This window comes from Fundulus heteroclitus, chromosome 6 (assembly GCF_011125445.2).
Source record: "Fundulus heteroclitus isolate FHET01 chromosome 6, MU-UCD_Fhet_4.1, whole genome shotgun sequence".
Lineage (NCBI taxonomy): Eukaryota > Metazoa > Chordata > Actinopteri > Cyprinodontiformes > Fundulidae > Fundulus > Fundulus heteroclitus.
Genome location: NC_046366.1, coordinates 33163961 through 33190785, shown reverse-complemented (window position 1 = coordinate 33190785; position 26825 = coordinate 33163961). Strand labels below are relative to the sequence as shown.

The 26825-nt window shown below is 39.1% G+C and overlaps 1 protein-coding gene across 1 annotated transcript in view; it reads left to right on the top strand.

Moving 5' to 3' along the window:
* The window catches only part of LOC105930932 (neuropilin-1a), a 95298-nt gene that overhangs the window by 13440 nt on the left and 55033 nt on the right, over window positions 1–26825 (top strand). Inside the window, exon 3 of the mRNA XM_021319916.2 lies at window positions 18938–19119. Within this exon, the coding sequence (XP_021175591.2) occupies window positions 18938–19119 (182 nt within the window). The remainder of the gene's footprint in view (window positions 1–18937; window positions 19120–26825) is intronic.

Sequence of the window (26825 nt, the reverse complement as noted above, 5' to 3'; positions counted from 1 at the left end):
ACAATTGTCTGGGCTTCTTTCTTAGCGTAAAAAGATTGCAGAAGTCCACATAATACTGAACACATAGCTCTCAACTCTCACGCATTGACCGTGTGACACACGCATTTCATCAATTGCACACGCTCACACGCATTACTTTGAAAATCTCAATCTTACAATGAAAATCTCACTCTTGAAACGCACGCGTACGGACGCTTCACGTCATGGCGGAACCAATTTGCGGTACAATGGTTTCCGCACGTCCAGTAGTAGCGGTAACACAGCTGCAAGGACCGGCGCCGCGCAAACAAGCGTTCCCTCATCCAAAGTGAAACACTTCTAGGGTCCGTGTTGTGTGCGAATTAAATGGTAAGTCTGCATGTGTTATTAAAGTCCGTGTAAAATAGTGACCGTCTTCAATCGAACAACAGCACCCCCCCCAACACCCCCCCCCCCCCCCGTCAACAATCTCACTGTCAACAATCGTCAAAAGTTGAGAGGTATGCTGAACATTTTCAACACATTTTTTTATAGCTAACATTTTTTATCTAATTGTGAAGTTTTGCTTGCTAAATCTTTCATTCATGGTGTACATACATGGATGAAAACTACATTTTTAATGCTAACATACTGAATCACAAACCCTTTAAAAACTGACCTGTGAGCTTTGTTGCGGTTTTCCCCCCGTATCGAATAAAAAATTTTGCATTGCTTTTTATACACGATACGATGCCAAAAAAATAAATAATGCAAACACAACTTTTTTGTCCTTGGTGTAGTGGTATGTAATAATGTGTTTATCTGGAGCTGGTTTCCAGACTTGAAACTAAAATTGAGTTTAAGAGCAAATGTAATTAGCAGATTCAACTACTTATTCCCCAGATTAGAGTAAGAACAGTGGGAAAACACAGGCACACAAAGAGACCTTCACCAGCTGTGTCTGGTCTTTCAGCAGCAAATATTTGTCCAATGGGAGGAAGAGTGAACTGTAAATCATGCCTTTGTTTCTGCTATGTAAGTGAATATTGTTTAGAATTTCTTTTCAAACAATTATGGCCCCAAACTGTGTGAATCCACTTGGACATCTGCGGAAACTAATGCACTCTTAGTGTACAAAGGCAAACCCAAAATAATGGCCCGCACATATCCACAACTGAGCAATGAAATCTCACAGCCTGTACACGAACAATAACCCCATTTCCTGAGAGTGATTTGGGGCCTATTGTGGTTTCCTGCACGCAACGAACTACACAAGATTTCACACACGGCAGATAAGATTCTTAACGAGGAGATTAACGAGGAGAGAGTTTTGCATGGGGAGGGAGTTTGCTGGGAAACCCATTCAGCAACGTCACACGGCAGCAATCCCAGGATTTACAGCATGCATCGCTGATACAGTCCAGATGTCTCCAAAGCACTCCCCACCCCCGCCTATGACAAAGGGACTTATGTCAGGACAAACAGCTGGACTCTTCAGCAATGATAAAGCTCATTTCGAACCAATCTGCAGCTGATGCGCAGATGTTAGTAACAGTAGGTGATTCTGGAACACACAGGAGACCTTTTCAGTCTTTTATGGTATGAAAGCCATCACATATTTCCTCTCAATTATCTCCTTTAGTCAGTCAAGAGAATAACTGCGGCGAAGTTGGAATTATTTGTTCCGCTCTCAGTCTCTGGGGAATAAAGCACTCCGTCTTCTTGCCACTCTGAGATCTATTTCTCTCCAGATCTGTTGTAATCACAACATCCTGGGGATACATATCCAAAACGTAGCTCATGCTGTAGACTATCCTGACCTTTGGTTGGTATTTATGCAACCCACTGGGTGTCTAGCCTTACAAAAACGACCATAAAAAGAGACATGTGCTCACTAGCCGCTTTGTCTGTTGCAGTTTGCTTTTATTTGGTAGGACATCCTTTTCCCTTTGGAACGGCTTTAGGTTTTTGCAGCATTGATTCAATAAGTAGTCTGAAACAACCCTGACAGATTTTAGTTATTATTGGCATGCTAGCGTCATGTTTGTTCTCCTGAACTGATAGTTGCACATCCGTGATGCAAATCTCTGATATAACGAATTTTCAAACAGTGCTCTATTGCAAGGTTCGCCAAGGTGGGGGTCGCGAGATGAGATTTTTGCAGAATATCCTAGATTTAATATAGCATGCCTTTAGTCGTAATGTATGCCTTTAATCGTGGAAAATTATACTTTTTCAATCAAATACTTATGACTTTTCATCATCAGAGAACATCCATGTTTTTTCTTGCAAATGTGTGAAATTAATTTCAAAATATCTGAGCTTTTGTGGAAATGTACTCCTCTATGTCCCTAATATGATTTTTTTTGTTTGTTTGTGTGGAAATGATAGCACTAAAGTCATAGCGACTGTGACTTAATGGGTTTAGTGGTCGTCTAGCTGTCTGAAGGTTGTGGGTTCAATTCCAGCTTCCCCTTGCCACATGTCAATGTGGGCAAGGCACTTAACCCCAAGTTGCCTACCGAGCTGTGTCTTGGTGGATGAATGTGTGCGTGAGAGTTATTGGGTGTGGCTATAGTGGTCAGCATGACTGGAAAAGCACTATATAAGTTCAGACCATATACCATAATATTAGAGGTACAAGAATGAAGAACATTGCAAAACTAAAGTCATAATATAGAATAAAGTAATAATATCACCAAATTATGAGAATAAAGTTGGAACATTACAAGAATGAAGTCACACAATCATTTCAAAGTACTGAAACTGATCCTAATCTGATGCTGATTTGTTAAAAAAAGATTTAGTATTCTCTTATTTGTAAACAAATACGAAAAAATAACTTTCAACATGCTCAACATTACTCATTTTAACACAGGGGTACGACTGCGCTTTGTTCTCCTAAAATTACGCCCAATAGCGGGTCGCCGTTCTCTGGCTCTGTTATTTCAGGGGTTGCAGCTGAAAAGTGTGGGAACCCCTGCTCTGTTGGATTGAGATCTGGTGATTGTGGGGGTAGCTGGACTACAGTGAACCCGTCAGCATGTTCAAGAAAACAGCTTGAGATGATTTGAGCTTTGTGACATGTTGAGTTATCCTGCTGGAGGTAGCTGTCTGAAGATGGCACTGCTAAAATAGAGCTCAAAATAAGAAATTATTTCTTGAAATTAGATAATTTTTCCTTGATTTGTGCAGGTAAATAAGATTATTTGCTAATCGAATAAGATTGTTGCACTTAAAATAGGCACAATTCATCTCCATCATCTTATTTCTAGTGAAGTATATCTAATTATCTTATTTTAGGGGTAAAAATACTAATTCCGTTGGCAAATAATCTTATTTACCTGCTCAAATCAAGGACAAATACATTCATTTCAAGAAATTTTTACTTATTTTTAGTTCTCATTTTGCAGTGTGCTAATGAGCGGAAGTACATGGTCAGCAGCAATGCTTAAGCAGGGTGTGGCGTTTAAAAGATGCTCAGATGGTACCATAAAGACTCGTGAAAACATCCCCCACACCATTAGACCACCGCCATCAGACTCAAACCAATCTACCCATTGTCCTCCGACCTCTAGCATCCACAAAGCATGAATATTTCACACAGAAATGCCCGATGCATGTGGCCTAAGGGATTGCTGCGTAAAACTCAACCTCAGATCAGCAGTGTCTGAAACCAACAACCATGCCACGTTCAAAGGCAATTACATTCCCTTTTTGTTTTCATTCTGACACGAGTTGCCGCAAGTTGCATTCACTACATCTGGACGCCTTATTGGATTTAGCTGCTGCCACGTGATTGGACCGGGTTCCCACTTAAGTTAACAGGTGATTTAACACGTGTACCTAATAAAGTGCCCCGGTGAGAACACGTCTGTACAAGTAAGTACAGCGTGGAGCTCACATTCCTTTAACCCACAGAAAGCCTCGGCATCTGCATCTAGTTTTATTTGAACTGCAAAAAAAACAACAACTTTAGAATGCAAAAGAAAAGGTGTGCTGATGTTCTCTGCCTACAATGTGCAGAAATCAAACCAGCGTACATTTGATTCTTCATCCTGTAAAATCACACGAGTCTGCTCGGGGTAAAGACCAATATGGCCGTGTGTGACAGCTACAGATGAGCTCCAGTTTAGTTTATTTAATTTTACCATTTCTTTAATGTTTCTTCTTTTTGTAACTTAGTTCAATACTAATATGTATTCAATTTAAAGATTTAGTTATGTGCTGACCAGGATTTGTTTAAGTTCTTGTGTGTTTAACTACCCCTGTGTGTGAATTAGCAGTGGTCTGATCAGCCACTATTTAAGTTCCCCCTCATGTCTTGCTTGTTAGGTCAGTTTTGTGCTTGAGTTCTTTGTGTTACTACCTGAGTTGTAGTTTGTTATGTTGACCTCAGTTTTTGGGCCCAAATTTATCATTTTTTTAACAATTTTTGTATTTTTGTAATAAATTAAGAATATATTTTTGAAATTTATTCAATGTCTCTTTGGCTGGTCTATGTAAAACCCTCACACCGTGACTGAACTTCACTCAGTGTGATCAAAGTCCCATTTAATTTCCTCCATTAAAAAAAAAAAGAAGCAGACTAGAGGTCACTGTCAGGATACGGGGGTCGGAGGTCAATCAGCAGGTCAAACTGCGTCCTGACCTCCTTCTGGGAGGATGAGCCGCCTGGGAGGCTCTTGTCCTTTCTTAAATGTGTGTGACAGGAAACCCTGCCCTCAGCGGAGCAGAGAAGTGGTTGTTCAGTAGCCAGGGATGGACAATAAAGTCTTTCTCTTGCTGCTCTTGTGAAAGAATGTGCTGTGTCTGTCTGGGGAAAGAAGGGCCATGAACTGACTTCCAGTGGCGGGGGACCATATAGGCACATGGATGTAGTGTAAAGGATGGAGCAGATAAATATGTTGGAGGCATAAACAGAGATTTTTAAAAAGTACAAGCGTAGACTCATGAATATACTCAGTCTGGTGACCCGCATCGTTGAGGTCAACTCAACACTTGAGGCTTTCATTAAGTGTGCCAAAGGAAAAAAGCACTAAAGCACACTTATTGCTATGAGGCACATTTCTTTTCTTTTTTTTTTTTCTTGTTTCTCCACTTCAGCCAAGATTCTTGGGTTTGCTATTCCTCCTACAGAGTTTGGAAAAACCCATGCAAAACACATCAGAAAGTGTTGCTCTGCAGAGAGCGTCTTAAGGCTTCTCTTTCCATTGATGCGCTGTGGCGCAATTACAAAAGTTCTCTGGGAAAAAAATATTTTTTATGCACTATAAGCGAATCTTGGCTCAAGGAGTGAGACAATTCAGCAGTCCCTATAGTTTTTACAGCAGAAAACTGTTCAAAGTGTAAGTGTGGAGATGTTCACTTTACCTTTTTATAGATTTTCTTTTTAAATTTCCGTGAAAACTGGTTGCTGGTTTCATAATCTGGCTTTTAGGACTTGAAATGAGCCACAGCTGGTGGGTTAGGTTGAGCATTAGCAGCTAGATGTTGTTGGACTCCCAGCACTCTCAGATTGGGCTCCCGGACTCAACTCCCGGAGAGAAGCTGGACTCTCCTCTTCCCCAGAGTTGTCCAGGGAGGCTTTGTGAAGCTGTAGGGATGTGATAACCCCCGGCTGATTTCCTCAGCAATAGAGAAGGTTGCCTCCTTGTTGGTTTGATTTGCAAGAGGGATTCTGAGTTGCTGTATGAGCACCAAACAGCTTATGCTATCCAGTCTGGAGGTGGTCTGGAAAGATGTGACATCAGGGGATTCTTGCAGACTTCAGTTTCTATGTAGCTGCAAGCTCCTCAATCCAAGTTTCTTTTTCTGGAAGCAGAGGTGGGAATTCCAAGTTCAGACAGTAAAAAGCCAATCCAGAGATTATTTCCAACCGTTTGCATTTCCGGGTTCACACACTGATCTCTATTATACACTGGAGTGCTAATCGCCCGCTGTTAGAACGAGTCGCTTTGAAGCCACCAGCCGCCATATTGGTACTCCCTATTTTCCTCCAGTAACTAGGGAATATGTGCGCTACAGCATCGAATAACGAGGATTTTCTCATGTTCAGGGGGGGCTTAAAACTTTTAAAATGTCAAATGCCATATACTTTTATGTTATGTTCTAAAACTATCAAGTACTGAGAAAGTAATGTGCTGAAACACTTTGCATTTTATTTATTTAAATGTATATATATAACATTTATAAATATATAAATGACAGTATACAAAAACATATATTTATACATATATATATGTATACATATATATACATATACACATACTTATATATACATATATATATTTTTAATATGAATAACATGTAAAATATTTCAGCACCTAATCTCCTAGTAGTTGATAGTGTTAGTACATCCACCGACTGTAGAATTACCTATGAAACGTTTTCACACAGCCAGAAAACTGCTTGTTGTTGCAACTAAATCCTGTGGGATTCTGTGAGAGTAGGGAGTAGCAAGATGGCCGCCAGTGACTTCAGTTTTTCGGCAAAATCAGCACTCCAGTGTATAATATAGCTCAGTGGGTTCACAGCATAGACGGACTAAAATCACCTGGTTAAGGGAAGAGGATGAAGGAAAACCAGGGAGGGTATTTACTTTCTGAAGCCGGATTTATCCCCCTCTGCCAGGCGAGTCCTTGTATCCACAAAGCAAGAGCTGGCCTTGCAGTTTCACCAATCCTGTCTCTGCTGTTTGTGAACGGAACCTCAAAGCATAGCTATGAGGGGTTTCCAGGTTTGGGAATCCGGGCGTTTTTGCAGTTCATGTGGTTCTGCTAGTAACTTTAAGCCATGACCTTCAGGGGGCAACAGAGCAGCTTACAGTGGGGTTGTAAAATCAGCTCTTTGGAAGTGTGAAGCCAAGTTTCTGAATCCAAAAAAAAGGTTCCAGGTCAGGGGTCAGTCAGTGCCTGGAGTGGAGGAACTCAAAAATACCTTGGAGACCTGTTCAGTAGCAAATAGGGGAATGAGTGGGAGATGTGTTGGGGCCTCGTCTGAAGTAATAGTGCTTGTAGCTGAAAAGCAGAGCTCTCAATTGACCAGTTTATCTCAGTTACATTTGTCGTCACCATGTTTATTTGCTTTAAGCAAGATAAATGAGATTCTGCATAAAGCAAAGAGAAAACTGCACATTTTAATGCACAGTGTTTAGGTAGGGTTAGGGTTGTGGTGAAAGTAAGTGATGAGTACAGCACCCACAGCTACCGTTTTGTCTATTTTAACTTAAAAGTCTCGTAACTTTATGCCTGTTCACAAATATTTTTATGTCCAAGTACTGGAAAACAGAGCAAGTCATGCTTTAATGCATGATTGGACAATATTTGATGTGATAGTTTAAAAATTAATTGATTTTAACCAATTCTGACTCAAACAATTTTGGATTAAACCAAAATAATTTAAACCTGAGGGTGAAACCAACCTCAGAGCTATTGTCAAAATTCATACTGATAGTTTAGCCAATAAAGGCAACATCTCGGTACTTTAATGAAAACTGGGATCACGTAACTCATCAGTGTGGAAAGCTTTACTCTGGTAGCTGTGATTCACCAATATCAAAACAATGTAATTAGCACATCAAAATAAAAACTACTGAATAAAGTAAAGTAATATAACAATAACTTTTAAATTGCTGCTTTTCTGGCGTCTTGTAGCAGCTATCTGTGCTGCAATGCTAACACTAGCTTTTACAAAATTAGGAAAGTCTATTTTAAACCTGGTTTAAAATGCACTATACCTATTTATGTCCCCCTTTGACGAAGTATCATAAACAACAAAGGAATTGTTCGTAAAAAAAGTCTTAAACAGTTAATGTTTTAATTTCCTGTAGCAGAAAGCTGTGCACCGGCGCTAACATTAGCATGTTTTTAAACTGGAACAAGTAAAAAATTAGTTCTTGCCATGCACTTTGGTTTCAGTTGTGTATTGCATAAAAAATTTAGATCAAGAACAGTTCCACAACATATTAGGCAATGACTCAGAAAAGTGCTATTTTTCTCATTTGTTGAAGCAGTTAGATATGTTGCCGTGTCAACGCTAGCTAACATACAAAAAGCACCAAGTGATTGTGTGGTTGCTGCGGTGCACTATTACTTCTCTCATGTTCTGTTAAATGAAAAAAGCAATTCCTAACAATCTCAAACTTTATAAGTAAATGCCTCTTAAAGGGTTTCAGCTGCTAATTTTCAAAATAATTTTTGGTACCTAGATGTAAAGCAGAGCTATTGGTATCTTTCAAACAAGAGAGAGGGGATTCTTTCTCTTCTGCTACCTTTTTTTTTACTGCCCTTCTCTTATAATGCTTTTCAATAATAAATGAATAAAGTGAGTTGCTTAATCCCTCGTGCACTAAAGGAGTAGTTTGCATATTTTCCTGACCTTATAATCAACCACAGCCCTTAAATTTTTGAATAGATGGTTTAAAATGTTCTTAATTCCTTTAGATGCCAAGCTTATCTGTCTACTGGAGCAATAAGTGAACGTCAATCTCCAGCTGTTTTATTTTCTATGTATGTCCTTCTCCCATACTTTTTCAGAGTTAACAACATTTTAGGTTTTGTGTAAAATTTTGCTTATTTTATAACCACATAATCAAAAGAGAGTGGCAGCCATAGCAACCTCTGTAGTTCTCGTGCTAATTTTTCTAAAAATGAACAAAATAACATTCAGACAAATTAAAAAGTAAATTATACTTTGGGGCAGTCTTTGTTGCCTTCTGTATTTGATTTGTTTAGGGGATAAAAACTTACCAGCTGAAATGCTTATGCTTCTAAATAATATAAAATCTGGTTTCATTGCAATTGAAGATTAAACTTCTGTTGTGATGGGCAGATTCCTACAATTCCTACTGGATTTGTACAAACATACCCAAATCATTGCATTTTTTAATGTTTAAAAGAAAATGAACATGGTTTTAAAAGCTTTTAAAGTACATTTGTGAGCACCTTTTTTTGTGAGCACTGTTTTATTCATTCTGGAGCAGAGAAACAACTAAAATGGGATTTATCTGTGAGAAGACATGAATTACTCAAACGTGTGCGTCAGTCACCAGGAGGCTATTTTAAGCTGAAAACAAGGGGAAGCGTGAGGTGGGCGGGGTCAACTGTGCAAAAGCAGGTGGCAACTTAGAGCGTTTCCAACTCTAAATACAACAAACACACATGTATGCCATCTGCAGCCTCCCGGCAGAGCTCAGAAGACGACTGGTCTGAGTTTATCTGCCGTCTGACACAGAATCCACTCATGTTTCACAATAACTAAACACTGTGGCCTACAGCATCCCCCCGTGTAAGTGTGTGTTTGTGTTCCTCACTGTGCCAGCGAAAATCTGCTTCACATTGTGGAGGCTTCGCTTGCTGTTTGAGATAAAAGCCGGCGACTTGGTTAGAGCGGTTAGGAGTTCAGGTTAGGTTCAGTCTCCAGGGCATCAGAGTGAGTCAGCTCTCTGAAGAGATAAAAAAAAAAAAATGCTTAACTCTGGGGGTTTGTGCAAAGGGATACGTTTACATCATAGTCTCTTGAAGTTTTGATCACTGCGCACTAATTTAAGTCGCTAGAATGTGCCCAAAAAAAACCACAGAGAAAGAATGCACACATCAAACAAACCCTCAACTTTTTCATTGGCTGGTTTCTCTTTGAAAGATCACGAGCCGCCACATATTTTTGCCAATTTTGCAGCTTCGCAACATGGAAATGGACGTTTTCTGGATTGATATTGAGAGGTCTTATGTTCAGACTCGTCTCCCATGACTAAAACATTAGTTTTAGAATAATATTACAGATAACTGGGTTGTACGTCGACAAAACAATAAAAAAACAATATTAACAATATTAGACAGGAACATATTCTTAATCTTATGATTTCTTTCAAAATGCAACAGTGTGCATGAACCTTTAACCTCAATGTCAACCCTCAATCAAAGATAGCACTTTTATTTTCTTATAAATGGATATATAGCCTATGTAAGAAAATGTGATAAAAAATGTGTTGTTTTTGTAATATCCAATGTACAATGTGTACCTGTGTACATGGGCAGCACCCCCTTGACATCAATTAATTACTGTTGTAATTCAAAGTCAGTTAAACAGGAGTGTTATAACACAACAGCCAATATATGTCTTTTTTTAGCTTGTAAGGCGTTGAGTTTGTTTTAATTCTTCTAACATTAAGGACTTAAACCTGCTTTTCTATGACCTAATTCAAATGTGGGTCCTGACTCTCATGTTGGAAACTTTTCAAGATATTTTTAAACTATTAAAAAGGTAGCTTTAAAGGCGACATCAACAATGCAAAAAAAATAAATAAATACAGTACACAGAGAAAAAAAATCCTGACTATGACTTGAAGTACTTCCAAAACAACTGTAGCTTGTATTTTCCTTTGACATTCTTTACTATTTTCTGCCCTCTTCTTCTTATATGAGGTGACAAAGTCAGGGCAAAGCTTGCTAGATTTAGAAAGACACTTAAAACGGCTCAATTATTGTGGTTTGTTGCTCACAGCACAGTTCGAAGTGCATCATCCGTGCCATAATCTATCTTAATGGTATAATGGACAATCTTTTTTTTTATTATTCCAGGGGGATCCCCTTATCAATTGGTTGTCCCACATACCAGTCGTTGTGTCGTGGCCAACGTGAAAACCGGTAGTTCAAAAGTAGCAGAAAGCGTTTATTTTGTGACCCCTGTGAGTGTTCAGTCTGTTGCGTTCTGGCCTTTCACGTTATTTATTTTTACTGCACAGCAAAGCCTCTGCTTATTTACAGATTAGGCGTCAGATTGAGTCTCAGATCTTTATTCATGCCCCAATGAGCAATTAACTTTACAGCAAGCCACTATAAAACATCAATTAACTTGAGGACATGACACTGAATTTAACAGCTGCAACCAATGCGGGTTTAAAAACCAAAAACTGTCCGTTACAAGCATATAAAGTGCTGATTGGTCTAAAAGGGTTTTAAGAGACTTCGCTCTGGTCTGTAAGAGAAGACTAATGTTATCATGTTAGAGTGGCGCCCAAACTTAGGCTGCTGCTGGAGTCTTCTACATCTGTTTCTCTGTGACCAGCAGGAAATCTGCCTCCTTAAAAGACATCAAGAGAGAAAAACGGTCATCCTGACAGCTGGAAGCGGTGGAGGACTTTGCATGAGTGGAACATAGCAAAAGTAATGAGTGATCTGATTCATACTTTTTCCACTCCGGCCTATTTGAGTTTGTTCTGCTGTGTTGTAAAACACCACTTACATTTTTATTCAGTGTATAAAACATCCTGAGCAAGAGCTTAACTCGGCTCAGCCAGGCTAAATCAGAATCAGAATTTAGTTTATTGACCAAGTATTTTTTTACATACAAGAAGTTTAACGTGGTGCTTTCTGGGCTGCAGAACATGTAACATCTATGGTGAGTTTAAAAATGTGAAGAATATCAAATTATATGAAGTTATTGGGTAACAATATGTGTGCAAGAAATAAAAACTCAAAATAAACATAAATATGACAGTATAGACTAAATAAACGTAAGATAAACTAAGAATTATGGACTTACAGTGCAAATATCAGTAAGTTATTGCAGATGTAAACTTTTTGTGCAAATTAACTTTTTTGCAGTAGATATCAGCAATAAGGTACATAAGTGTAACCCTTAATGTCCTTACGCTGAAAAATTAATTAATTCATGTTCATAGTTCATCTGAATATTTTTGGTATATATTCACATTTGCAGTTTGAGCTAGATCTCATTTATTTATTTTATTTCGTTTTTAAAAGCACATAGAGGTCATGACGTCATTAATTAATTAGCATATTATGCTATTATCCCTTTTTCTAGCATCCGTTTTATTCTCTCCTTTTGTCTTTGCTCACATAAACTAAATTTTTTGAAGTTTAAAAATGCCTTTTTAGAGCTTAGATTCACATGTATATTCACCTGGATCCTATCGCACCAACAATGGAGAGTTAGGCTCATCGTTAGCCTGGTTCATGGAGGAATCTTGTGGTCACATGCATGGAGGTGTGAATTAGGGTGAACCTTGGCAAGAATCAAACCTATAGCTGTATTGTAAGTTTCTGAAAGTTGAAACCTGAACCTCCTACTCTGTTTAAAGTTGTTTTTTCTCGCTTTACGTAGATGGCTTCCTTCACCCCTCTCAAATCATTTGTCTTCTCTGTCCAAAATGTGAATATCTTGGTCCTCAAAACGGTGTCCTTTGTCCTTGAGGTGCAGGTGGACAGCTGAGTCTTGTCCAGAGGAGGTAGCTCTCCTTTGTTGAGCTGTCATAGTCAAAACTAAAGCAAAGACAAGAAGCAAAAGCTTCAGTTAAAACAGCTTTAAGTAGTCAGTTTAAGTAGCACAGCTCTATATAAATTGAGTCCATTGACCATTGTTAACTACCAACACAAGTCCTCACTGAGATGCACTGCACAGCTTCTCAAACGTGTGGTCATCTGATCTCAGTCCTGCACACTGTTTATGTTATCTGTTACTTTCTGTAATACCAGCCGGCTGCAATGCACACTGGGATGTTAAATGTTGGTTTGCAAGGGAAAAATAAGAGGCAGTTTCTGTCCTGCACATCTTGAAGCAGAGATCAAAGATATCAATAAAGTTGCATTCGCTCCCGCTAAATCAGGGATCCTAAACTCCAGCTCTTGAGGGCCGGTGTCCTGCAACGTTTAGATGCATCTCTGCTTAAATGGACCCGTCTAAAATATTGGCTTATTTCCAGATCTCTGTAGAGCTCGACTGCATGTTACTGAGGCAGTTTAGCCTTTTGATTCAGGTGTGTGGGGATGCAGCCCTCAAGGATTTGACTTGGAGATCGGCTCTGTTTGACATTTTGAGCATGCAGACTTAAATCAGGGAGTTGGGTATAGTTCCGGTAATTGAAGGCTGAATAAGAGACGAGACTTTTTCGTTAAATAATCCTTCCTTTAGTTTTTAGGTAACTTCATCGGCTTAATGTTTTTGGGATTCTTAGTTAGTTCTGTCAAAGTTTTTTAAGCGATTGATTCATCAAATTTCAAAGTCTGATGAACCAATTAAAAAAACTAAATCTCTGTCCATCAAAGACACCGCCGAGTCCAGATCACAGCGCCAGCAGTGTCAGGTGGACAAGCATTGCTGACACTTCCTGGATGGAAATAATAAAACTGCAACACATTCAGTGTGTAAAGTATTTTCAACCCTCGTTCAAAGTCTGTGTTCGGTCCGACTTTTGACGCCAGAAACTCAGTTGTGAGCTGAACGGAGAAGATTTTGGTGAGAAGAAGAAAGATGAGAGCGGACACTGCTTCTAGAGATGAGTTCAGACATTGAGAAATAGAGGTTGATGGAAGATGTGGACGTCAGAGAGGAGTGGTTCTTACACCGTGGTTCTGCAGAAACTGAGTCAGTGCTCGCTCCGGCTTTGCTTCGCGGGAGGCTGAGAGCTCCGTACTCGCCGCGTAAATTCTTGTGTGATGCCTTCCAGATGTGCCGTAAGAAGCTGGCCACAGGGGGATCGCAGCACAACATGGCATGGCATGTTAATGAGTTGTAATATATGAGCAGAGAGAGGGTGTACGCTTACACCCGAAGCACTCTGTAGTGGGAAAGAGGTGGGAAGGAATAAAATTCCCCTTTTCCATCTTGGTCGGATTCTGCCACACTTGTTTTACATTTAGAAACATGGATTATTACTGTGTTTGGTGTGTTTTGCACTTGCTATATCAAAATTTACACACTCTCGGTGATATTGTGATGCCTTTATAATTAGGTTTTACTCTGAAGTGCAATCATTCTATTTTTATTTTTGGTAATTTTTTTTAATTTTTTTATTTCTTGACCCATCTAGATTGGACATGCTGCGTTGGTTTCCTACGTCTCATAATTAAGACAAATTATAGCTGCTGTTTTAGGAGTGTTGTGGTGAGCAGTTAAAGAGCAAGGAGGAGGCAGAAAGATGAAGGGCAAGAATAAACTTTATTAACATACTGGCTGGAGTTAAGAAGCCAAAAAACATGAGAGCCAAATGTTCTGATGTGCCAGTGATCTGGTGGAGAGACGGCATAAATAATAGAAAACTCTGACATGTAATGGACGGATGGTCAGTTCTGTTATTTTGTCGCGCTCATATCTACAAATTCAGTTGGTTTGGACAGGAAAGTGAGTAAGTAGGTAAACTAAATGAGAGATGAAGGTAGTTAGTGTGAAAGAAAATGCAAAAGATAGGGTTAGATGGGGTGATGGACACTGTATCTGCAAATTCAAAGCTGATTCAGCGAAATAAAACTGACCTGATAGCAAAATGTATCAAGATAAATTGTTAGCCTGATTGTTTTCCTTTTTCAAAACTTTACAACTCTTTAAAACCTCTACCTTTCTCTGAAAGACATCTGTTTACAGAGTTTTCAAAGGGTTGAACTCTAAAGCGAAGTTTAACACGGCACTTGTACAAACGTTTTTATAGATTTACATGATTTATAGATTTTTAGAGCTGATTAGCTGATTTTGATTAGCCGTTAGCCTGAGTCTTGAGATAGAGTCAGAGGCGCCCCCAACAATATGGGCCTATGATTTTCTGTTGGACATTGGTCACGTCTAGACAACCGCTAACGCTAAGTTAGTTAGGTATTAGCTTTGATATAATGTTCTGGTTAGCTTGAATGTGATCAGTTGTTAGCTTTAGCAGTTAGCAGGTTAGCTTGACCAATTAGCGGTTAGCTTGAGGCTGAGTAGTTGTTACTTCGTGTCTAAACAGTTATTCTTGATTAGATATGATTAGTTTCAGGCAAATAGATCCAACTTCTTAATCAGAATTAAGAATGATGTGTGTTGTTTGGAATTAAAACAACATCTCTATACTTACGCTTAAATATTTTCCAATGTTTACAAAGCATTTACATTTTATCCATGTAAACTATTAGCATTTTGGTTTTAAACTTAAGCCAGGGATATTTGGGAGTCCAATTCTGTGTCTGTTGCTCACTGAAAGGAAGACAGTGTCGGTAAATTGTATAAAATGTTCATTTTAGCATCTGCTCATGGGCAAACGATGACTGTTCACCCCGTTAGCAAGGCATTTACCATGGACAGCTGCCATCGCATGGGGCTGAACAGCCTCTGTGCTTAATGGGGAGATGTGAGCGCATGGAAAGGAGGCGGCAGGGCTGTGGACTGAAAGACTCTTCTTAACTAGAGTGTGAAGAGACAGAGCCACTTCATTAAACGGCCTGGCTGTGTAAACACCGACTGCCTCCAGCACCGGCTGGAGTGACTGACTGAGTGAGCTTAGCCATCTGCATGCAGCTGATCACGCTTCCCCCTTCCCACCACTCCCTCTTTACAGGTCATGTTTTATGAGAAGCTAGAGGAGAGGGATGAGAAGTCTGGAAGCTATGAATGAAAACGGCATCGCCTAAGCGTCACCGTCGACACTAACACTTTACAGCTGAGCGTGTAAATCCATTTCTCACTGGAGGTTTAAAGCAGACACAACAGGAACCGAACTCAGAAGCAGAAAATGTGCAGATTTCATTCTCCTGCGGCACACACAGGGGTATTAAACATGGAGAACAGTGTTGATGCCCTGAGCAGTCTGATAGGTACTGTTTCACAGTTTTAAAGGTTAGGGCTGTTTAATACGTTTCCCGTCATGTGTTAACAATAAATAACTTGCAGCATATCTGTTTTAATAAGCTCGTTTAATCAAAGATTGACTTTAATGTCTGCGAACTGTTGTGGCTGCTGGTAGTAAATGTTTAATTTGCATTAATGGTATTGGCCTTTTCGTTTTTGCGTTTCTATTTGTGAAGTAATGGATTGTGCAAATCTCCTAGGTCACCCCTCAGGCAACCAGACTTTAAAGTTGTATTCCTCAGTAGTTTGGAAGTTTTTTTTATGGTCTTTCAACTTCTTTATGGTTGACTTTGATTCTTACTTTTCTCATTTCCATACCAGTACCTCTTTTTTGTATGGATATATAGCCATATGTAAATGTATGCATAAAAATATGACCCTGGTCATAATATTGCATATCTGGCTTTTTGGTGGCATTGAAAGATGTTGCCATAAGCCTTACACTTCTGAATATAGCATAAACCATTTGATGAAAAATTCACAAGCCATGTACACTGATCGTGTGTGCATCTGCTACAGAACGGGAGTACAACTCAAATATTTCAGAGCTGAACAGACTATTTTACTTAATCCCATGCTAAGCAAACGACTTCCTCACCTCATGATGCAGGATGCTAGAAACTGAAAACAAAGCTAACAGAATACCCTGCTTTCTAATTAGTAGATATCTGTTCCTTTGGGATCACTCATACATGGTCCATGGATCCTTGCCTACAAAGAAAAATAAATAAATAAAAACAGTGCCATCACAGGAAATGTAATGAATCCTGTGATTGAGTTAAACACAGTGAATTTCACAACTGTGATTCCACTATATATGCAACGTTCCTAACACGTGTGTATCACCAGCAACACACATACATCAACAGCCCTATTCAGACGGGGTTAATTTTGCCTAGGGACCACACGCGATTTGTAATAATTGCGGAGATTGTCTGTGTGGTTAATCCTGTGCGAATCGGCCATGTCAGCAATTTGTAAAGTGAACATTCCCCCACAAATTATCTACTATATATATTTTGCTGAACTCCGAGGTCCAGTGATACTAATGTAATACTAATCCAATGCAAATACGCATCTCAGTGATTTGGACAGAAGTGGTCAGGATCGGATATGTGATTATTAGGCAGTTTTTGTTTCCTGGGGGCATTTCTATTTGCTTTGGCGAAGAATAGAGGCTTCATTGGAAAGCCTTTAGGGTCCCGGGCCAGTAAATCCCCAAAAGAAGCCAAAAGAAGCCCAACAAGCTGTCCACTACACTGTAATACAGAACCTGTTTATATAAATGTTCAAAAATGAGCACAAAAAAAACAGACTCACAGAATTTACGGGAGAGGTCCGTAAATTTCAGCTAAATCTCAGGCATCTCAGGGGGAGGTAACCTTTTTATTATATGGGGTCCACAGATAATACTTATCCCGTACAAATAGGGCTACATAAAGAAACTTGGATTGGCACAAAATCCTCTTCATTTCCTTGGATTTATAAAGAAATATGTTTTTGTGAATAAATGTCTTTGTCTGTCTTTCTCAGTTCTTTTTGTGTCATTCCTGTATAGAACAAGGAGCAGATTACTCTGAGAGTAGCATAGGTGTTGGCGTGAAACAATCCTGACATCAGTTAATGACTAGTTTCAGAGTTGGTGCTTTTTTTTCATAACTTGATCTCATTAGTCATACATTCCTGTAATTCTAGAGATTCTTGCCCGAAAGCTTCGAACCGTCAAGCTGAGGAAATATTATGACATTCTACCCTGCTCGTTGTCTAAGAGGTTGGAGGTCAGACTTGGTCTTAAAACTGTGATCCCAAAGCTGCTGTGGTTTGCCTGCCAAGTGTGAACCAGTCACTTTTTGAAGCAGCTTCTGGTGTTACACATTCCAGTTTTCTTTTGGAGGTTTTTAATATGCAACAGGACTCTGGGTCAAGTTGTACCCCAGCCAAACCATGTCGAAGAACTGCACCCATCTTGTTGTGTGATAATAATCAGAAATAACTGCTTAAAATAAATCAATTTAAGTCTATTTAAAAAAAAAAAAAACGTCACTATACTTTTTAATTTTATTTCAAGAAACTCTTATCTTTCAAAACCTATGCATTAGAGCACACTGGAGGCAATGTTCTGGTGACTTTTACTTTTATTATATTCATACATTGACATTTAGTCAAAGCTTTAAATTCCTCTTTTTTGGGTGATTTAAATGCTGTAAAACCCATTTAGGCTGAGGAACGTGAAGAGACGATAACAAAGCGGAAATATTGGCATGTGTTCAGGTATTGCATGCAGCATGCCTTTAAACGTGAGATTTGCCTAATAAGAAACAGCGTGGCGGGTAAAGGATGAGCTGCTGCGGAGGTGGCAGGAGGTCCTCGCAGAGAGCAAACACTGATAAAGTTTCACAGTGGGAATCGTTTTCTTTCACGTTGCCGCTATCGCTGCCTTGTTCTTCCCTCCTCGCTCTGAGAAAGAGAAACCATATGTTCCCCCTCACGTCCCTTCCGACTCTTTATACTCTTATCTACCTAATATGTTTTTCATTTACCCACTTGAGCAAGAGCTGATATTTTCTTATCAGTGTGTGTGGGAGCGACACGCACACAGTAAAAATGTCTTTTCTCCGAAGGGGGCTGTGTATATATATATATATATATATATATATATATATATATATATATATATATATATATATATATATATATATATATATATATATATATATATAAGGAACTACTTTGTTTAGTGAGACTTTTAAGATGTTTATTTCTTTAGAAGTGAAGGACCACTAAATAACATTTTTTACAATGTTTTTATTTTTTAGACATTACAGTTTGACATTTTGTTTCACAGACAATGTTTAAGGTAACCTATAACAACTTGGAAATGTGTCTGTGGACAAAAACCTTTCGAAAAAGGAAGGGAGAGTCAAACTGGGTCCTTTTTTTAAATATAAACTTAAAGACTTTTTATTGAAAGGTCAGATATGTGAACATTAATAACTTAACTGACCTGATCTTGTATCTGTGATGTTTTAGTGTGTAATTTGTTCGGTTGTGCCTTGTGTACAGTCACTGTGTTTTGTGTAAACTCCTAACTGGGGACATGCATTGAGAATTAGCCTTAGCTAAAATGTTGTAGTGTGTGACATGATTCATGAAACATACTTGTCCCTATCAAATAAACGAATAAATACATTAATTAATTAATTAATTAATTAATTAATTAATTAATAAAAGGCATTATTGATGCCACGGCTGCTGAAATATCTGGATTTTATCTGGAGGTCTGAACTGTTATAAATACAACTGGCTGGTGATGTTCTCCGCAGAACGCGTAACCGATCTTCTATCTCCTCTCTTCCTCACGCAGGTATGACTATCTGGAGGTCTACAACGGGGGAGATGAGAATTCGCCCATGCTGGGGAAGTTTTGCGGGAAAATTGCGCCCTCTCCCATCATCTCCAGCGGCGGCCAGCTCCTCATCAAGTTCGTCTCCGACTATGAAACCCACGGAGCCGGATTCTCAGTTCGATACGAGGTCCTCAAGACAGGTAACTTATTTAAAACTGTAGGAAATAACTGAACTGGAAGGAAGGAAGCTTTCCTAAAGGCAGCAAAATATGACAAACATGAAACCTTTCCTGTTTTTTGTGAAGTTAGAGAGATTTAGTCTTCACTTACAGCTCTAACATTAGTAAAACAGAGGTACGTTTGAAATTACAGCAGAATAAAAGGTGAGATGGAAGAAAAATCCTTTCAGTAAGATGCTCCTATTTTTCAATTTTTGGTCTCAAACGTGTTTTTACCGACATGTGATACACGACATTAATGGCTTCATCCATCTGTTAGCGTGATGGAAATTGAACAATCAGACATCGGTTCCCTTTGCGTTATTGTTCCCTGAAGCCTTCATTGAGACTGCATCATTTACCGTTCACATCTTTATGTCAATGACAGTTCTGATTATAGTGTGCTGTACGAGCGGTGATTGTGTCGAAAACACTCTCATGGTGAGTAAAAGCAGCTCAAAATATTACTTTTGTTCACATTTAGATAAAAAAAACTATAAATTCATACTTAATAAAAACTAAAACAAAACCCTCTCCCTTTAGATGCAGATTATTCACTGTTGTTTATTATAAACTAATTGCAAACTGACACAGCGTCACTGTTTGTTGACATTACTTACAAATCCGTAAGGCAAGGCAAGTTTATCTGTGTAGCGCATCTCAGTACAAGGACAACGCAAAGTGCTTTACATGATTAAAACACAGGAAAATAAAAACAGAATGAAAGCAAGTTGGAATAAAATGTAGAAAAATTGAAACAAAAATAAAACATAGTAAGACGGAAAGCAAGCATTTTAAAACAGTTGGACTACAAACTTAAACTAATGATGTTTCAGTAAAGAGTTTAACTAGAACAATCTAAGACAATCCTAAACAAAACCGTACGTGCATTTCCAGCGATTTGTGATTGCTTCCTGGCACAGACCAAGTAAAAAGTGTTGAGTTCTGGTCTTTGTGGAGGCCTTTACAGAAGCTGAACGTGTTTCGATGCGTGTTTGTGATCCTTGTCCTGTTGGATTTGATTGGAGGTGAAGCTGAAGTATAAGAAAGCACTCTTCCTCCTTTAATTCATCCACTTTGTTAAATGCAGCAGTACCACTGGCACTGAAGCCGTCCCACAGCATGATGCTGCCATCACCATGCTTGACATTCAGTGCATTGTTCTTTGGTTCATAAGTCTCGTCTTTGGTACTCCAAACATTTCGTTGTCTCCTTTGATCATAAAACTTTGTCAATGTGTGCAGCTAAAGGTGTGGATTTTGTTGTTTTTTTGGGGGGTTTGGTAACATCTACATTGGTGATAATGCAAAATGTGCCTACTGCTGGCAATGCCTCCGGGGTTCCAGCAGTTTCCACTTCATGACAGGCAGTTGAGCTTTGGTGTTTCCTGTGTTGTAATCAGACAATGACGCCGATATTAGGTCATTGAAGGTTGGTAGTTGGGATCCTCCTCCAGATCTTGGAACATGCAGTCGTTTAGAAATCCCTTTTCGAACCGGTTTATGCTCTGTTTACAGGCCTCAGTTGAACACATGAGGAACGGTAGACGCATTTTATTCAAGAAAATTAGGCGCTTTGAAGAGGAGGACACTGCCTTAGCCAATAACCGATTGGTGTCAATGTTAACAATCTCCAGACCAGCAAAGCCCTTCATAGTTATCTGTTAAAATCCGGAACCTCTGGTCCAGATTTAACCTCTTTGAGAAATACGTGTTTATAAATATCTCTCTGTTTGACGTCCTTGGATAGAGCGGAGCCTCTGGTACACTGACCTCTGTGCAGCGAGTTAAACACCCGACAACTCACTGAAAGGCTGGCGTCCCCGGTGGAGCAGGATGCTATCAGGATAGAGCGACATAAACACAGCCATTGCTGGGAGAAACTCCGACCCCGGTGTCCTACATTTGTACGAGCTCTTCCCTCCTGGCTGTGTTTCAGTATCCGCCAACACAGAGAATCTCCTGTGGCCACTTCATTTTTTTTTCCACCAGGGGGGAGAGACTGGACATAAATCAGATAAAAACGGAGCCTGCATGAGACCCCTCCTCGTTTTTTCTAATTTTAACTCCTCGGAGAGCGGCAAGTATTCACACATCTCCCCGAAATAACAATGCCCATGAGGACGCAGGCCAGGGAGCGCTTTGATAAACGGATAGGCAGACCCTCGTCTGTTCCTGCCTGAGTACTGTGGGAGTCATGGCTCATTAGGCTTTAGCGCTCTGTAAACTGACAACAGATTTCTGCATATTGCAATCAGGACTGACGGAGGTCAAGATAACAATAGAAAGTCTGGGTTATAGTTCTGGAAATGTAGGTCACCAAGGTCCTGAACGTTTCATTGGGAATTGTTCAATGGCGGGCCTTTTAGAACAAATCTTTCTCGCCTAGCACCACTTTACATCTTTCATCGCTAAATAAAAAAAAAAAAAACATCATATTGATAAATTTTTTAAGATTGGATAAGGCCATTTGTTTAGTCAAGCAATAAAAATTTTATGTTTTTATATCGGTGAGCAATCTGAGATGATCAGCGATGCTAAAAGTGAAGGTGTATGAATTTTGTCAAAATAGTCTGAGTATATAAAACCACATCCTCCCACCCATTACCCTTATTTTAGGATATAGTAGGGTGTTCGTACCAAGGTATCTGGTTGTCAAGTAAGCCGCTCCGTTTCTTTTACTCAATGGCATTTTCAAGTTTTTCCGTTTGTTGGAATGGACTGTTTGCTTTTGAAATGTTAAACCACCAGCAATAGAAATAAAAAGAAAATTTACAACAAAAAAAAGCAAAAGCGAAGGTATATATTGGAGAACGTTTTATATTCAGGGAAAATAAACTTTACACTCCTTGCTTATTTCATGATTAAAATATTTCCTTAGATGAGGATTGGAAAGCCTGGGAGTGTGCCAGGAGACCAGGGGTCACCAACATGGGGCCCGCGGGCACCAAGTAGCCCCCGAGGACCACATGTGGCGGCCACAAGTCTGTTCTAAAAAAAAAGCGCAATTCACCAGAGAGCTGCATCCAAAACTTTATTTTATTACATTACTCTTCCTGTTTATTCACACTTGCATTTATATAGATTTAAAAATAAACAATAGTTGGTGACAACTTAAGGTCTTAAGGTCTATTAGCTGGCCAGTCTTCATTTGCCTATAAGGCATTGACATGCTGAGGGTGGGCTCTCCTTCTCAGCAAGGACGAAACTGATGATGGAGGTGTAGAAGCCTTTCATACAAGTTGTACGTAAATAACCTACAAATGTGATGCCTGTGCAGCAGCCTGGTACCAGCAGGGCGCATCGGTGGACGTACTTAATAGGACTATTACAGTAAAGTGCTGAAAAGATGCCATAAAAGCCCAGGAGAGGGTCTCCTCTACAAACAACTTGAAAAACTTAAGAGCATTTTTATTAAAAAAGCAACAAATTTGTCGGGAAAATGTCATTGTTTGAAAACGTTGGCAGTGTTGCACCCAGTTTCTGTCTTTTTTTTCCCCATTTTTATGAGTATAATGACATTTTCATAAATATACAAGATATTGTAACATACGTATGGATGTATATGGATGGATGGATGGATGGATGGATGGATGGATGGAGTTTTTAGCACTGTTTTCTTGCAGTAAGAAGGTCCTGGGTTTGAATCCCAGCCTGGGGTCCTTCTCCGTGTGGATGCATGGATTCTCTCTGGGTACTCCGCCATGACTGCTTGGTTCCTTGGTTCATCTAAATGTCCACTTGAGATGAGTGTGTGCATGCATGGTTGACTGTCATGTGTGCCTTTCTTGTTATTTGGGACGGACTAGTGACCTCCCCAGCGTGAACCCCACCTCTCACACATGGCTGCTGCAGATGAGAAGGCCCGTCTTAAGACACTATTAGAAAAAGCGAGTAAAGACCAAGGATGGATGAATGAACACTGGCATTTATTTTATATTGCAAGGAAAAACGAAGGCATTTTAATATATTTTTCACCGGCGCGGCCATGAGGATTTTTATGACCATTTGCTCATTGTGCTTTGGGACCTCGGGGCCTGATGCATATGTGAACGAGTTAAACAGCATCAAAATTCACACAGAGAATCTATCTACTTGAAAGGAAAACAAGTTTTTTTTTAAGTGAATTTTGTAGGGAAAGTAGCTGAGGCACGTTTTGATCTCAAAAAATGTAAAAATAAAGATTTTCTAGATGTCTGAGAGACATTGGCAAAGAAACAGAACAACACTTTTGCCGTTATCGACCGTTGCCGGCTACAAGCAGTGGATTTATTTCTGCTCAACACTCAGCATGCATTCCTAGTTTTTTTTTTGCGGGATGTTTTTGTTTCCGTTTATTGGCCTCTCTTCGTGTCCCTTTGTGCCTCTGTAACAGACAGGTGTGCGGGACCTCAGGCTCATTTAGCTAATGGGCTGTTTGTCCTTGGAGGCAACAGGGGTGACCTGCAGATGAGATGGATGCTGTGGCATAGAGAAGCAGCTCTGAAACTAGGACAGAAGCGTGTGTGTGTGTGTGTGTGTGTGTGTGTTGGCCTCAATATGGGTCCACCACCTCCTAACAAGTTAAAAACAGCACTTGTTCTCACTCAGGTAATCCCCCTGCCATGCTGCTGCCTTTTCTTCTCGCCACATTTAAAATCCATTACAGCCGGAGCAGCAAACTGTAACCGGCTGCTAAATGGAGCTGCTGCCCTGCTTACAAATAGGCTTCAGATTCAGTGTACGCCTTCAGCCTTCCCTCTTTGTGGCAACCATGCCCCTCCTTCTGATCGGCCTTTTTATTCTGAACAGAGTAAATGCAGTGGTGCTGTGACGACCCATTTAACGATTATTGGGGAAAATGGCAAGAGTTCAGCTGAATACACTTTGAATTTTTTGTTGTTGTTAATCTGTGCCTAGTTTTGCTGAGTATTTGTTTCATTTTGGCAAATTTCTGTCTAAAATATGGTGACTTGTTTTGGGGTTGTGCATGTTGGAAACAAAAAAAAACAAAACAATTTGATTAAATATATTTCTATAGTGCTAATACACAGTCAGTGCAGTAAAAGGATACAGTCTTAGTAAATTTAATCAATTCAAAAAGACTTTTTTAAATCCAGTTAGGTCCAATGACAGTGTAATGCAATCTGGATTTAAATTAAATTACAGTATAAGCGTTCTCATACAGTCCAGTGAATTGCTCTTGTGTCCTGTTTGCCAATAATGTCAAATTTGGATTCAAATACACGATCCAACTGGATGCAAAAAAGTTGTTTTCTTTTTTTTAAAAAGCTATTTGGTCAAATGCAAACAGACTCTGACTGAAAGCTAATAATAGGAAATCTAAATACATTTTAAGGATGTAAGTTTGACCCCTTTATTCGAAGTATGTGAATACATTTGAAACAATTTAAGATTCAAACCTTTAAACGTACAGTCGCATTCAGTCCAGATTCTTCTTAATTAAAGCCAATGTATTCCAGTTAAAACTTAATTAGTTAAACTCACTACTGTAGTTAAATTAGGTGTAATCTGTTGAAAAGGTCCAAAACACTCTGGTGTCTTAAAATGAGTTCTAATTCAGGTCAATAATATTGAATCCAATATATTTAACTTTAGAACCAAGATCCAATTTAATTTCCAATTGAGAAGAATTGAAAAAATAAATCATAGTCTCTTTAATTCAGTTAAATACTGTTATATTTTATCGTCATTTCTATCTGGCCACTATAGTCTGAGTCCAATTCTAACCAGAGCCTTCAGGTGTATTCTAGTTTATTCTGATATAATTAAACTCCAGGTAAATCCAGATTTCTTTTTTATGTTGTCATCAAATGTTCTTCAGGAGGAGTGAATACTGCTTAATTCCTTAGAGGAAACCTTTTGACCAATATGTATAATCTGATCCAATCTGTATATTCTGATTGATTTTGACTTTGGAAAGTGTCTTGAGATGACATTTTTCATGAATTGGCGCTATATAAATAAAATCTAAATAAATTTAATTGAATCAAATTACAAAAACCTCCAACCAATCCAAGTTATTCCAGTGCAAATACGACTCAGTTCCATCAGTCTGGATTGTGTTCCAGTCAATCAAAAGGTCACGTTTTTAGATTTTTTTTTTTCAATTTATTCTAATTTTGTTCAGTTACAGTTTAAACTAATATTGTCACATTCAGTGTAAAACCCAACTATGTATATTTCACACGAATCCAAGTCCATTTAGTTTGGTCTAATTTGGTCTTATCTGGTCCAATCACAAGTCCGTGAAACCCAATTTGATTTCCATCCTAACTGAGTTGAATGAAAGGCCTTCCCATTTATTTCAGTTAACTGATCATTTTGACCAATTTGACGAAACTTGGTGAATGAAGCTGATTTCGATTCTCTTTTAGTTCAGTTCAGAACCGTCAGATTTGATTTTCCCCATTCAGACAAATCTGCAGGGTCAGATCTGTGTCAACAGACGGCCACATTACACACGGCGGTTCTGGACAGTGGCCGACGCTCCAAGACAGTGATCCTTTCAGAACCAGTACCATTCTTAGACTTAGACAAACTTTATTCTCATTTTGTATGTACAGAGTCTATTCAGGAGGATCTAGTCTACTGTATAAAATACAAACCCAAATACCACTAACTTCCCACTCCTAGAGCTGCTCTTCCTCTGCAGGTATCTGTCAGTTCTTCTTCTTCTCTTGTACTGCAGTTCCATTTGTGATGGAAATATTTCTACCCACAATCTCGTCATTTAGAGGTAGTTGAAAATAAAGATATTGCCTCACAAGCAATTTCTGAAGATGTTGACAGATCTAGTTTGAGTGAAGACATAAAGAGGGAATATTAAGCTAATATTTGGAAGCTGTGTAAAAAAAACGTACACAGTGAATATTTTGTGGTATAGTCGATTCATTGTGGTGTAGCAATTTGTTTACTGTTTTATGGTAGGCTATACAGGCTGCACAGTCACAGCAAGAAGGTCCTGTGTTCAAATCCCTTTCTGCATGGAGTTTCCATGAGCTCTCTGTGCATGCGTGGGTTCTCTCTGGGTACTCCAGGTTAATTGGTCACTCTGAAATTGCCCCTGGGTATGGGTGTGCATGGGTGTGTGTCCTGCAATGTGAAGGACTGGTGAACCGTCCAGGGGGCACCCTGCCGCTCGCCAATTAGCTGGAGATATAGTCTTATTCTAGATTTGTCTAATTCCAGTTTGATTCAGTCAAATCCAAGTCTTTCCACTTTATTCTATTTATTCTAGTAGCCTAATTACAAGTCAGTTTAATGGGGTCAGGTGTGGGTTGTAGTCCGAGTCTCTTCAATTCAGTCTGCTACAATTTTTTAAAAATAGTTGTTGTGGACTCTTTTCAAAAATGAATACAGTCTAATTTAATCATTTCCAGTTAAAGTACACTTGATGTCAAAAAATGTTCAGATTTCTGTTCTGGAAAATAATGAAAAGGGATTACACGTTTTCAGTAAATGCAACATATTTGACTACATCACAAAAATACATGTATGTAAATTATGAATTGGAGAACTATTGTTGCAAAATGTATTTATAAAATACGTACATTTGCTGCTTGTAATCTTAGTCGCATTGACGTTGGCGTAGATGCTGGTTTAGGTTGCTGGTCTTAGTGCTTGAAAAGGGCTGCACCCAAAAATTTTGAATGTTTATAATAATTCATGCCTGGCATGGCATGCATT